At 38.4% G+C, this 15,082-nt stretch overlaps 1 protein-coding gene across 1 annotated transcript in view; it reads left to right on the forward strand.

Annotated features, from left to right (window-relative positions):
• Nucleotides 1-13,210, forward strand: part of LOC103181334 (protein diaphanous homolog 1-like) — a 924,060-nt gene extending 910,850 nt beyond the window's left edge. Inside the window, exon 23 of the mRNA XM_042340721.1 lies at nucleotides 12,434-13,210. Coding sequence (XP_042196655.1) covers nucleotides 12,434-12,561 — 128 coding nt within the window. The 3' untranslated portion in view covers nucleotides 12,562-13,210. The remainder of the gene's footprint in view (nucleotides 1-12,433) is intronic.
• Nucleotides 13,211-15,082: the final 1,872 nt, after the last annotated feature.

Genomic DNA, 15,082 nt, shown 5'->3' on the forward strand with positions numbered 1-15,082 from the left:
TAAAATGTTAGCAGATTGCATAGGTTAGAACTTTTCTCTCTGGAGATGAGATGATTGAGAAGGGACCTGATCACAGTATTTATAATTATGAAATGATTCATTAAAGTGGACATAAATAGGCTCTTTTTGGTGAGTCCAAAACGAGTGGTCAGAAATATAAGCTAACCAGTAACAGATCTAAATTAGAATTTCGGAGGAACATGTTTACACAGAGGGTAGCGAGAATGTTGGAAGCAATGGTTGCATCAGAAAGTATCAATGTATTTAAGAGGAAACATGATGTACACATGTGTTAGAAGGGAATAGACAAGTATCGGAGAGGGGAATAGAAGGGTAGAGGCTCATGTGGACTATTAGCTCAGAGTTCTCAGTGGTTAGAACACTTGCTTTGCAAGTGAGAGACGCGGGTTCGATTCCCGGCAGGGTGAAACCTTGGGCAAGTTTCCTTACTCCACACGCTTGATAATAATCCCTCAAAAAAAAACAATAATAAATTGGTCATTTCAATCCACGATTGTTTGTGGGACATTGCTGTGCGCAAAATGCTGCTGTATTTCGCCCACAAACAGTCAATTCACTTTACAGTCCATTCTGTGAAGCGCTTTAAGACATCTAGAAGATGTGAAAAGTGCTATATCAAATGCAAGGATTATTATTATTATTTATTATTAACGGTTGAACAGATTAGTTGGGCCGAATTACCTGTTTCTCTGCTATGTAGTGCTATGTAATTCAATGAATACCATGGAAAGTATTTCATTTTCCTCCCTCCTCCTCACCAAAAAGATGAAGACAAAATAATTGCCATAGAATCCCAATTGTTGATTCTATTATTGTATTCCTAACAAGGAATACAAGAACTGAAATTACACCTTTGCTTTTACTTAAGACCTTTTTAATCTTAAAATTTAAGGTTAGGCAGAATTGTAGAGAGCTCTCTAATTTGTTCTTAACTTGGAACCCATTCATTATTTCTGCAGTTATTAATGAGAATTGGCTTCAAAATTAAGGTTGAATTTTAGAAGTTCCACAAATCTGTAGAATCTTATTACAATCGTCATGCAGGCTAAGAGCAGGTGGAATTTCAGCCCTACAGGTTTTTAAGAGCACAACAAAGGTTTAATAACATTTCTGGTTTATAACATTAAAAAAGCCTGAAAAAACTGTAACGGACAGAATTCATCTTTTACACACATATTTTTATACTTGCAGTTATTTGCCTAGTTATAAAACAAAGGAATATGGGGCAAGTTTTGAATACACCTGAAAATGCTTTGAATATAGTGCTGATCATCCCATTATTGTATCCCATGTATTTCTGATCAAAAATAAATTATTCTTTTCAGTTTACCTTTGTGGCTGGCACAATATAATGCAATGCACATCTCTAAAAGGGGCTGAATATTAACCGTCAGCCAAACCCGAGTCAAAAAATTGTATCTCAGTGTAAGTAAACCAAGCAATCAGAGGGGTGATCTTTTGTATCAATGAAAATGTGTACATTACACTTACATTACAAGATTTACACTGGACTTAAATGTTCAACATTCACTATGCGCTCAGAAAAAAAGAGAAGGGAAATTCTCCTGGTCTTGAACATCAGGGCTGACATTCCGATGCTGTGCTGGGGGTTTGCTTCATTGTTGGAGGCGCCATCCTTCAGATGAGACGTTGAACTGAGGTCCCACCTGCCTGTTCAGGTGGACGTTAAAGATCTGAAGCAGGGAGGTGTTCTACCGGTGTTCTGGCCAACAGTCCCCCAGAAAAGATTGATCCTTCACTTCATGGTGTTAATTTCTGTGTGCAAATTGACTGCCACCTTTGCCTACAAATACACAGTAAATCCTGTGTAGCTCTTTGAACTTTTGAACGATGTGAAAGGCACTATATAAAAGGCAAGAATTATTCTCACCAATCTAGACTTAAAACAGCACAAAACTCAATACCCTTCAGCCTAGCATGCACTTTGAGGTACTGGTGCATAACCTTTCAAAGCCATGTTTACTATCCTCCCCCTCAAGGTGGCTCCACGCCACACACCATTGGCCAGTCTGTGGCTCACTGTAACTGGCTTCTGGGAGGTGGGGAAGGGAAGCTACATTTCTCTCACTCTATTTTGATATAGACAAACTGGCTTGTCAGCTGCATCTGACTGTAAGACAGACAGGGAACTCGCCGTGCAGAGGAATGACAGGTGCAAACCAGCTTTCTACCATTCAGTGCAAGAAAACATTCAAGATATTATTCCCCACAAGATATAAATCGCAACTCCTTTGCCTCAGGGATTATGAGGAATGTGTTCTCACCGTACTGAGAGCTGATAGTCCTCTTCAATCTGACATATATGATCCAAAATTGATTTTGAAAGAATAATAATTGATTTGGCATTCCTTTCATAAAATGATACCTGCACATTCCCATATTAGAATAATCTCTCAGAAGGGACTGCTGAGTGCACTGGGGCTGTCCAGTGTTCTTAGGTATGAGGAATGATTCGATAAGTTAGAGCTCTTCAGCCTTAGATGTTCTGAGAGGGGACCTTACAGAAATATCTGAGATGGTAAATGAGATAGAAAAAGGAATAACCCCAGCTCAGTTCGGGAATTTTAAAAAAATAAAACAACAACAAAATTGCATTTGTATAGCGCCTTTCACGTTGGGCGGACATCCCAAGGCACTGAACAATCATTGTTTCGGACCCAAGCTGGGGGTCAGCATCGGGGAGGCTCATGTAAATTAGAAAAACAATTAAGAGAAAAGCCTTCACACTAAGAACAAATACCTTGCTTGGCCACAGTGTTTGCCATGGTCCAGCAGCCCAATGACAATTTCAGTGTTCAGACTCACACACAAACAATGGGGACTTGGGTTGCTCATCACCTTCAAGAGTGCAGACAACTTAGAGTGAAATGTAAGCAAGAAAAATTAGAGCTCCTCTTGCTTGTTGCCACTAGTGTATTGTGTGCAGAGAGAAACAGAAATCACAGGCCCGTTATTTATCTTTTACTCCATAATCCATGTTGAGTCCACTGTTTGGTAGTAACAGTGGGAATTGCAAATGGAAATATTTGAACAGAACAGAGTTTACTGAGGAAAGGGAAACTTGATTGCTCCCCCTCTTCACCCCTCTCCATTAATCTTTGATAACTACTATCTCCAAATCACATGATTGAAACTCGTAGAACATTTCTGAAATGTTGGGTTTAATCGCTTCTTGTTTGGAGCCTTATTTAAAATATCAAAATGTTTAAAAAGCTTTTCCCAGCAGCTGATTTGTTCCCTGTCACTGTGATTGACACATGTCTCGATATTTAGAGACTGTTTTTGTAATGTCTTAAAAATTCCCTTTGAAATTGGCTTACTGCTGAATATGATTGGCAATGGCTAAATTAATACATTTAGTTCATTCTGGCAATAAGTCAGTTGTCAGCCCGTCTCAGTTGATAGCACTCTTACCGTTGAGTGAGAAGGTTGTGAGTTCAAACCCCACATCAGGACTATTAACTCACATAGTGCAGTGCTGGGGGAGTGTTGTTTTTTTTCCCCTTTCTAACCCCTAACTGGGATCATTTCACATGTAGTCTGGCTGAGACCAGCAAACTCTCCAACACTGCTCCATCTTGTTATAATTATTGTAACAATTATATCCACAACTCTGTTTATCAAAAAAATCTTTCTAATATATGGTCCTGAAGCTTATTAATTTTTAAGGAATGGGTTAAGAAACACATTTCTCTTCACAATTTCTTGTAGACCTTATGGGCAAGAATTGAAAGTTCCTGCAAATTTCAAATAAATAAACATTGGACAACAGAGGAAGGAGACAAATCTGCTGTAAACATAATATGGTACAGGGGAAATGTGGGGAAACAGGACTAAATTGTGTTCAGTGGAATACATTAATAATGACTCTGAGTCGCAAATGGAATCCCCTTTGGTAACCTTGAGTGAGTCCCGATTAGACTCACCAGTGAACTAGGGGGAATTTACCTTCAATAAGATCCATTCTGGCATAGAGTTCCCAGCATGACATACTGGTAGTTACTGGAAGGAGTCCCCATTCCCAAATTGGAGTCCATTAAGATCATTCCATTGAGAAACAGCATAATGTAGGTCCAATTCTGCACAGCCTTCAATTTGTGGCTAGTATCAGTCAATAAACAGAACAAAGTTAACTGCAGGTCTAGAAGAAACAGTGCTGTTTTGAGTGCTTAGAAGGCTTCATAAGATATGGATGTTCAGAAGCTTGCAGTAGCCTGTCTTGCTTTGTCCAGGGATGCTTGACACACTTGTCTCAAGTTCCTGTTGAAGTAGAATGACATTTCCTTGTCCTCTTTTACTTGACTAGTCAAACTTACAATACGGGAATGCAGTTACCAAAGCATTTTAGACAGTCCCAGGCTATTGCTTGAAAACCTTGTAATGCTTTAAAGTAGGAACATCCCTTGGTAGACCTGGCTATATAAATGTAAATAAGTGACTCTGTAATGGAATGGCCTTGCCATCCAGGGAATTGTACTGTATTCGTTGTTGGCTGTTCTGCTTTGGAAAAATTCCCTTGAAATGGTTTTGTTAACTCAAGGGATGGGTGTAGCATAATGTGGATCAATTGTAATTACTAGGCTAATGCGCTTTCCATTATCTGCATGCACACTTGCACAGCCATGATGGCCCTAGTTATGGATGGTGTCAGCTGGGAAAAAAACCTTACCGTGCCTTTAGGAGTGTATATTTCGACTAAGCTACTGTTTTTTTGGCTTTTAAATACCGTTGAACTCCCTGAAAAGTTGCAGAAAGCTGTGGGGATGCGGCCAACAGAACCTCTCCACCAGAGTAAATGGGCCATTTGTGTATAATTCATGTTCGAGAACTCAATGTGGAAACTATCAAGAGAATATTTCATTATAAGAACATCAGAATTTCATATTATACATAATATTTTTTTAATTTAAACTGTAGTGTTGAGCAGATGACAATGCTAATGACTGCAGCATAATGAATTCATCTATTAAGTGTAACTGGGAGTCTTCAGCAAATTACTAAGTGAACATTCTTATCATTTATGAACTCAGTTTATGAGTTTTTTTAAGTGGTAAATAGATCACAGCTAAAAGGAAATAATGTTACATGCAACGTATACAAATTGTGGAACATTTGAGCAGTTGTTTAAGGTATGGTACCGATTTAGCCATGATTACTATTGCAACAACACATTAGTAGAGTGAGACTACCATATCTCACAACAGTAAACCCAGCTCCCATTCCATTTCATTGGATGAATAACCCAAAACTCAGTGAATTCAGCTTCACAATAATAGGCAGAGCTGACATTGAAGAATCAAATATATGTTGCATGTGGTTTGTATTCATAAATATAAAAACGAGCCTAGAAATTCAGACTTCTTTACTTTTCTGACGTAGAAATTCAATCCTAACTAACAAATATTTTTCCTCTTACGCACAAGTTAATTTATAACAATTTTTGCACAATGGAGGTGCCCTGCAATGCACAGGATATGTGTTCCTACCTCATGTTATAAATGTGGTATTTCTTGCTACACGCGAGATCGCAGCCTGAATACTTTCCCATGCTCCCCCAGCAATTAAATACAAATCAGAATGTGAACTCTGGAATCAAATGAGGACAATAAATAGCTGTACTGTGCATCTTACTTGCTGAGTATCCCAGTCAGATGAACAGTTAAGTTGGGAGTAGAAGGCTGTGGGAGCAAAATTCAATGGTTTCACTCAATCCTTCACTCATTCAAAATTGCTAAAATCAGTACAATGGAAAAAAAATAATTTACTCGTTTTAATACCTTTCAAGTAGGAGATTGTTTCAAAGCACTTTACAGAGATGCAGTAGGAGATAGATCAGGGTAAAATTGGGGGGAGAGGATCATTTTGGAGGGGGATAGGAAAGCGGACTATCTCTGCATTTGAACTTTTGAGTGCTCTAAATGCAAGTTGTTGTTGCTCCAACAAGTCAGATATATTTAGTGAAACATGTCCTCAGTAACTCAACACACTGTTGCTCTGGGATGCTGCCCTGTGTGAGGGGCACAATATAAAAGCAAGTTGTTGTTAATGGTTGACCAGCTTGTCTGAAAGATGTAGACATGTTCCACATGGAGTCTGGAGTTCCATAAGAGTCTGTTTTGGGACCTCTTTTGTTGAATATTTTTATAAATAATCTGAAACTAGGAGTCACAAGCACGTGGCTAAGCTTGCAGATGATACCAAGCTAATGAAGGTGATAGATTACGAAGCTGAACAAGTTAGGTTACAGGAGGATTTGAAAATACTTGGGAATTGGGCAGATCGTTGGCAGATGAAATTCAATGTGAAGAAATGTAAAGTACTTCACATGGGGACAAAAATTCCTGGAAGGGACTATTATTTGAATGGAAGGAAAATAATGTGTATGGAAAATAATATGTATAGAAAATAAAAAGGACCTGATTGACAATCAATTGCAGCTCTTCCAACAATGCACTGTGGCAGTAAGTAAAGCAAACCAGATGTTGGGATGTATCAGAAGAATCAATAGCAAGCTGAAATAGTGGGGTAATCCTGCCACTGCATAAATCATTGGTGAGACCTTACTTAGAGCACTGTGTATAGTTCTTGTCGCCGGAGTAGAAAAGGGATATTGAAGAAATCGAGAAGATACAGAGGAGGGCAATCAAAATGATTGAGGGAATAAAAGGACTGGATTACGAGGAGTGAATAAGTAAATTGGGTATCATCACACTGGAAAAGGGAAGATTGAGAGACGACGTCTTTAAGATTCTAAAGGGGCTAACAATATAGATCATGACAGGCTGTTTCAACTTATCCAGAATAGTAAAATTAGAGGACACGGCCTGTGATTGAAGTGGGGTAAATTCAGAAAAGATCTACGCAAACACTATTTCAGTGAGCGAATTGTGAACCTGTGGAACAGGCTCCATAGGTAGACAGTTGAAGCAGGAAGTGTTGATTCTTTCAAACACAGATTAGATAGTTTTCTTTTAGGAAATAATATTACGGGATATAGTACATAGGTAGTTTGGGACATATGTGCATGTGATCGCCAAGAAGGTGGAAGGCGAACTAGATGGACCTTGGTCTTTTCCCGTCTAGCATTTCTTATGTTTTTATGTTCTTATGTATTCAAGCAAAGCCCAAAGAGACATCACAGTTCTTGTTAGATTGGTACCATTACAAAAGATTTTTAAAAATTGACTTACTGGGTGCAAATATCACAGCTTGAAAGCAGGCGTTATGTATTCAAAGTGTGAGCAATGTAATCATGAATACTAGATCTGGTCACTGTACGACCAGCAAGAGATATTTGGCTTTAATTAATTCCTCAGATGCGTTCTCAATACTTTTTTTCTCATTGTGCCGGAATTGATAGTGACAGAAGAAAATTGTGAGCTAAGGCTGAGAGTCTGGAGGCTTTTACTTTGTTGTTAAGGTGGGGAGAAGGTATGAATTTTCTGCTGGCTGCTACATTTACCAACTTACAGGAATAAGATGCAGTCACCGGTCAAGATCAGTGCATTTGTGACACTGTGGAGTCCTGTAGCTCAGTGGTTAGAGCACTCGCTTTGCAAACGAGAGACCTGAGTTCAATTCCAGGCAGGGCGAAACCTTGGGCAAGTTTCCTTACTCCACACGCCTAATAATAATCCCTCCAAAACCCAAAACAATAACAAATTGGTCATTTTCAATCTACGACTGTTTGTGGGACATTGCTGTGCGCAATTGGCTGCCGCGTTGGCCCACAAATATACAGTCAATTCACTTTACAGTCTATTCTGTGAAACGCTTTGGGACGTCCTCCCGACATGAAAAGCGCTATATCAAATGCAAGGATTATTATTATTATTATTTACCAAGAGCAGCTTGCATTGAAACAGCCTTTCATGTCTCAAAGAGCTCAACAATGGAGGTAGTGGACAATGAGCAAGAAGTAAGAGAAATCTAGAGTAATTCAAAGGAACAGTTAAAGAGATGGACTTTTGAAAGCTATTAAAGCAAGGAGAGAAGTAGGAAAGCAAATTGCTTCTGAAAGACAATTCCATATCACAGGAGCGCTCAAAACTCAGTGTTGGATGATAAAATGGAAAGACCTGATAATAGCAATAGTACACCAGTCAGTAGATAAGAGTAAGTGGGCTAGGACGGAGGCCTGGAGAGGTTATACAAATAGGACTATTGTAAAGCTGCTTACGGGCTCAAGAACTGTGGAAAATTGGCTTCCAGAGTAAAACCTAATTTTACATTGAATTGAATTCCACCCAAACTTCCATTTTAATTCTTAAAGCCATGATAATTTCAGGCCTCAGTTTAGAACCAACCCCAACTCAGCTCACTGCTGATGGCTGTTTCCCTTACAATTAGCACTCCACAAAATTGTGCTCATTTCCAATGGAGTAAAGAGCACAGTCAATAAAAAGGGTGATAATTAAAATGACACCGTCTAATTTAAAAAAGTATGAATAACAGAGTCTATTTTATAGGTTGTAACTGGGTCATTAGGATACAAAATTAATTTTGAACTTCACAGCGAGAAAGTGGAGCATCTGCTTTTGCGGAACTCAATGCTCCAGTTTCATCACCATTAAAAATGTGTTAGAGAAGAACCTTGAGGGTCTAAACAGCCTCAACGGAATTTTATGTATTTGATGGCAGCAATATTAGAAAAATAATTAGCAACCTTATCTGCTAATGTGCTGTCAAACTGGGACTGTTTTTTGCGTGAGTGCTGCAGTTGTAGGCTAATGTTTTGAAATTGGTGAATTGGTTCTAAGGGCTAAAGCCATCACACGCTGAGGTCCTAGAGACAATTGAGGTTTGACCAGTTTCTTTTTTGGCCTTGTCATTTCTGAGGTTTCTGCTGTCATTGTCGGCAATCTCAGACACTTCGCTAGCATGATGTGTTTTGTGCTATGTGCAGGACCACTTCTACCCACAGTAAGATCCCAGTTGCAGTTGGCAAGCAGGGCATTGCCATGAACTTCTGAGGCGGGTAAAATTCTGCTTTTACTGAGTTATTTAAAAGCTGCAACTGAAAGCTGCAGTTGTCTCTGTTCTGGCAACTGCTGGAGTCAACACAGACTATTGTCAAATAGTGTATCAGGAGTCTCCTTACAACTGAAAATTTTGAGTTTAGAATATAAAGAATAATTGCAGTTGATACAACAATTATAATGTTGCTATAAAGTGAAGTGATTGTAGACAAACACTTTAGCCAATGTGTGTACAGCAATGTCCCACAAGCAGCTATTAAGTGCATGACAAATTTTATCTACAGTATTGTTGACCAGGACACTGAGCGAAAGTTTCAAATAGTGTATGGGATTTTAAACATCCACCTGATCAGTTTAACATCTCATCTGAAGGTCAGCTCCTCTGACAATACAGCGCTCCCCAGCACTGTTACTTGAATGTCAGCCTAAACTATAAGTTCAACATTTGTATTCAGAACTTAAATTCAAATTACATCTGGCTTGAACCCACAACCTTCTGAACCAGAGGCGAGGGTCTGAACCAGACTGATACAACAACAACAACAAGATTTTTTTTGCACTAATATCTCAGTGAATATAATTGCTGGACCAGAACAAAAGATTTAGATTTAAAGAGCTTTTTGTAGCAATTTCCCCTTTAATCGTTAAGTTTGTGTTTTTGTCCATTTCTCCTTCTTAACTCTTTTAAAATGGTGAACGCTAAGAACATCACTGGGACAATTGGCCTGGAAAAGTTACTCAGCTTGACAGTGTGAGAATTAATATTAGTCGCTAAAGTCATTAACTCAGGGTGCTTCAATGATCTTCTCATTTCAATTGCATATATATTAATTTAGTTCTTCACTGGGCTCAATATCTCATCTAACTGAATTCTCTTAAAGTGCTATTAGCACTCACTGCTAAAACAAAAATGCTTTAACCTTTTTGTTTAAGGAGTTGACTTGTGCGAGGTATAATTCTTTTTGGCCCCATTTTATGTATTTATCTCATTCGGTTACTTTGTGCTGTGCATCATTAACTTACTCCACATGCCTCTGTATACCTAGTAGTAAGTAGGAACCTGGTTGTTAATCGATTGGAGGATCAGTTTTCCAGCTGTAATAATCCTTTAAAAAAAATGTTTTTAAATAATAACTTGGTTGTTTGTGAGATACTGCTGTGTGCAATTGGCTGCCGTGTTTTGGCCACAAAATATACAGTCAATTCACTTTATAGTGTATTCTGTGATGTGCTTTGAGACGTTTCGAAGACGTGATAAGGCACTTTATCAAATGCAAGGATTATTGTTTTTATTATTTATCAGGTGACAGGGCAGATGGCTAACCTGCTCTCAGACCTCTCATAATATCGCTCTTCAATTGGGTAAAAGCTTTTGTGGAGAAGCATATGATCTGTGCTCAACTCCCTCTACATTCTCACTACTGAATACCTCTGCTGTCTTCACATTCTCATTGCACAAGGCCAATGAATGAGATGAACAACAATCTCTGCACCCTTTGACACAACCCATTGGTGTAATTATGTCTTCTGCCAACTATATCGCTTACAGTTCATCCCCCACTGCAAAATAAATTCCTTGGTAGATTGTGGCAGATTACCAAACCCAATAGTTTGATAGAAATGTTATATACTGTAAAAACTGGTATTTTTCATGGCCCTAATATTTTCCCAACAATTGCACTTGGACATGTTTCCATGAAATTAAATTGGGTGTAAAAATAACATCTTATGCCCCTTTGTTCACAAAAAGGCTGAGTATTCATTTTCGTTATGAATCTGCAATAATATTCCTAAAAGTTGTTTTTGAATACTTAAGACTAAGATTGGTTGTCCCTATGTTTTGTTCCATCTGCTGCTGGTGCTTCATTCATTACCCTATTTACGTGTCAGCTTGGTTCATTTGCTACAACTCTCAACTCTGAGTCAGAAGGTTTTAGGTTCAAGCTCCACATCGGAGCTTTGATCTCACAGTCTGATATTCTAGTATAATACTGGGAAGCGCTGCATTGTTGATGGTGCTGAGATTAGATGTTAAACTGAGGCCCCGATTGCATGTACAGGTGGATGTCAAAATCCCATGGCACTATTTGAAAGAAGAAAGGAATTTCTCCCCATGTCCTGGCTGGTAGTCTCCCAGACAAAATTGGTCATTAACTTCATGGCTATCATGAGGCACTGCTGTGCACAAATGGCTGCCACATTCCCCTACAAAAATACACAGTCACAGCATTTTGCATTAAACCCTGTGAAACATTTTGAGATATCCTCTCAACGTAATAGGTGCTATATCAAATGGAAGGATTATTATTATTATTATTTCCTCCTTTAGCCCAGAGATAAGGAGAATTTGAGACTTGGTCCTTTTGACCATTGCTCCGTGATTGACAGATAGATTTGTTTCAGAGGAGATCAGACCTGTACCTCTCGAGTTTGCTTTTTTTCCTCTCCTGCAAGATACAAACCTTTATCCTGATGCTGCTGTAAAGTCTTCTACCTTGCGAGAGTGAAGGCTCACCTCTCGAGTTAATCTGGGTTAAATGGTTCCATCACCATATTTACTGGGCTAAGAACTGTACAACTTCTGTTCAGCATGCATTAACAATGCCGCATAGATAATGAATGAATAAAATCCAATTGTGCATACCTTTATGTTAACTCGATATAGTATTTTGTATATGGTCTTGGGCGCCATTCAGTATTTTAAATTGAATTCAGTTTAAACTGACAGCGTTTGAGAAGTTCGATTGAATGACCAGCAGTGACCTTGCCTAAAATTATCCCCCACAGATGAAGGAGTGCGAGAGAATTTGAATCATATTATGAATGTAACACTGGCACTTAAATTGTCAGCTCCTTTGTGCTAAATGCACTGCTTGGCTGCACCAAGCACAAAGAATTGTGTGGCAAGGCTATCAAGTATAAATGTAATTTTTTGTTTGAAAAAATATTTTACTGCAGACATGTTTCCAATCATTTTGAAGTACAGCTTTGTGTTGGCACACAGAGAGGTAAAGAACACTGCAGTCTTAATGTCAATGCATAATATGTGCAGCACAGTGTAGGACGAAAATATTGAGTACTGCAGCCATCAATATCTCAACACACAAGATAGCTGCAACATCCCTTTACCAAAGCATGCTGAAATGGCTTTGCCTAATAAGTATGTATTACTGCATGCCCTCTATTCACTGCCCCATCTGTTTTCCCTGTGCTGCTTTGACCTATAGTCGTGCCTTGATTTTCTAGTTAATATTCTCAGGAGACTGGGTCTTCTCCGTTGTTGTGTACAACTCTCGCATAATTGTTTCAAAAAAGGCTACAAGGATCCAGAGAAAAGGAACCATTGATGATTACATTTGAACAATGATGAAGTGTTACTGAATCCTTTCTTTTATCTGATTTTCATTTTACAGCAGCCAGAAGTGCATCATTGGAGAGATTCAGGTCATGGTACCATCCCAACACGCTGACCCGAGCCTCAATGAAAGAAATTAGTCAGGAAGATGAGGCACTGTCACCCAAAACCTCACAGCATAAATAGAAATGACAGTATTATACAATGAATGGGTGACAGGGGAGAAGAGATGGCTGCGTCAGCAGAACACGGCAAAGGAGAGACCCTGTTGTTTGCAAATTAAATAGCTCTTGAAATCAATCTGTCCACAAGCAATGGATAAATTGAGCCAAAGTATCAAATTCATTTGCATGGAAAGAGATGAAACAAATGCTTCTAGGCTGATCTTTTAGGTTTTAAATTTGACAGGTCAAGCTATTAATGAGCTTCAAAGACTGGTATTTTTAACAGTCTTCTTAGAAATATCATTTAATACTTGTTTATCCTGACTATATCAGATTATGAAGTGTTTATACAGCAAGCTCCAGTCAGCGTAATGGTGAAATAATACCAAAGGATTGAAAAGTAGAATCAGATTGATTAGCAACTGGGTTGCTGTTTATGTAGAGGACCGAACTGTACACTGCATATATGTTTTCAGTTCAAATCAACTATTATTCAATAAAACATATTAAAAATGTGGATTGCGTTCTCACGCAAGTTTTATTCATCTGGAAGTTCCATTTTGTTGTGGGAACAGATGGGGAGGTGTTGGGTTGGAATGATTGTGAGGGAACTATACTATATATTTCTTGGATTGATGTAAACTGTACGTAAAAGTTAAATAACAATAAAACACTCAAATGTTCTCCAAAATGGTCATCATTATTTTAATGAAGGGTTTTAATGGGGTGGTGCGGGGGGGGGGGGTGGGTGGGGGGGTGAGGGGAGGGAGGGAAGGGATGGGTTTTGGACAGGACAAAGTTGATTTTAAAAAGAAAAATGCAGCATTCAATACACTGAAATAGGAAATACTGATTTCGCAATAGCTGACACATCTCAATGTAAATCTCATCAGTTTCATTTGTTTTGTGATGACACTCGATGAGAACCAACAAGCAACCTTTGATTCTGCCATAAAGGACAATTCGGATTTTCCACCTCCTACCTTCCCCCTCATTTCTTTATTCTGAAAGATATTCTTCTCCAACAAAACAAAAAGACGAATCAGCCATTTATGACATATAGGTCTTTGAACTGATTGCAGACTCAGTTAATAGCCTCTAGTGAAATCATTTTTTTGTTGAGATGTTGATTAAATTTACATGTCATTGCTCAGAGATTGTTCATTCATGTGAAGTGCTTCCCAATCAATGGGTTCTTGAATTTACCATCCTCAACTAATGGCATACGTTTGTGGCTAATTCCAATACGACAGAATGATAGAATGCACTTAATAAAGTATGGTAAATGCATACCACTTGTCATATAAAGAAAAAATCTTAGAATTGGTCAAAAAAACACCCCAATAATTGATTTATATTTGGATACAGTTTTGCCAATGACTATTTTCACTTCTTGTCTTTTGCAACTCCTATTATTTCTGCATTTGTAAAGTCGAAATGACAGAATATTAAAAAGAAACACCATTAATATTTATGGACTATAGATCAAATTAATTAATAGTCTTATCAACTAGTTTGGTTCAATGCATTGTATCACGTTGGGTGAGTTTGTGGCATTGAAACATTGAAACAAAAGGGAAACATTATTTTGAAATACACTGACGTATACTGATCTTAAACTGAATGAAAAAAATCTGCACCACACCCATACAGTTTGTGACTACAAAACGGTTTGAGACAATGTTTTAATTTAAAGCACTGCACTACACCACACCAATGACTTGTGCTTAAATATGACAGTTGTTTGGGTTTGTTTTACTTCTTCATGATCTGCAAGTGTTTTTCTTCCTGTGATATATTTGACCGTAAGATTGCCTGCTTTCTGTATCAGCAGGGATGCGGACAATGGTGACAATTAATGCCTTTGGGTTCTCATTGCTATTCAGGTGAGCTACCCCTCGATGTGCTGTCTGAGAGGGCAGTTATATAAGACTGTGGCGATGGAGTCAAAACTGCCTGAAAGCTTTATGAAATGCCACAGCCATATTCGTTTCACTAAAGGAAGAAATCTACTTTTCAGGATACTCACGTAAATCTTTAGCTACAGCGATCCCTCAGAAGCTTTGCAAAATGTCACGGCTCTATTAGTTATATTAAAAGAGGCATGCATTCTTCAAGGTCTTCTGAATTTGCCAATAAATGTAGAGCGATATTGCAGAAGTCTTGCTCAAATTATCACAGAATCTCTCCCAGTTATTTGCAAGATGGTGTCACAGTGCATACAGGCACATTGTTACAAGAAAATCCTAATTATTAAGTAAAATGGTGATATAGTTAAAATGAAAATCACTTTCCACCATTGCCATGCCCTTCCTCTGCAAAAATTATTTAGGTCTCTCTGCAAGCTGAATGTTTGAAATCTTGTGATTTATGTTATCAAGTTATCTCTTCACAAAATGGATCAGAAACATGAAGAATGTCAGTGCCACAGTACAGTACAAAATGAGGCAATGCCAGAGAAATCCTGAGATGTGAAAGAGGTATATGACAAATTAGGTTTCCCTTTGTGTCTCCCCAACAATTCATCTCAAATCCAGTTGCAG

Source organism: Callorhinchus milii, unplaced genomic scaffold (genome assembly GCF_018977255.1).
Source record: "Callorhinchus milii isolate IMCB2004 unplaced genomic scaffold, IMCB_Cmil_1.0 Scaffold1, whole genome shotgun sequence".
NCBI lineage: Eukaryota > Metazoa > Chordata > Chondrichthyes > Chimaeriformes > Callorhinchidae > Callorhinchus > Callorhinchus milii.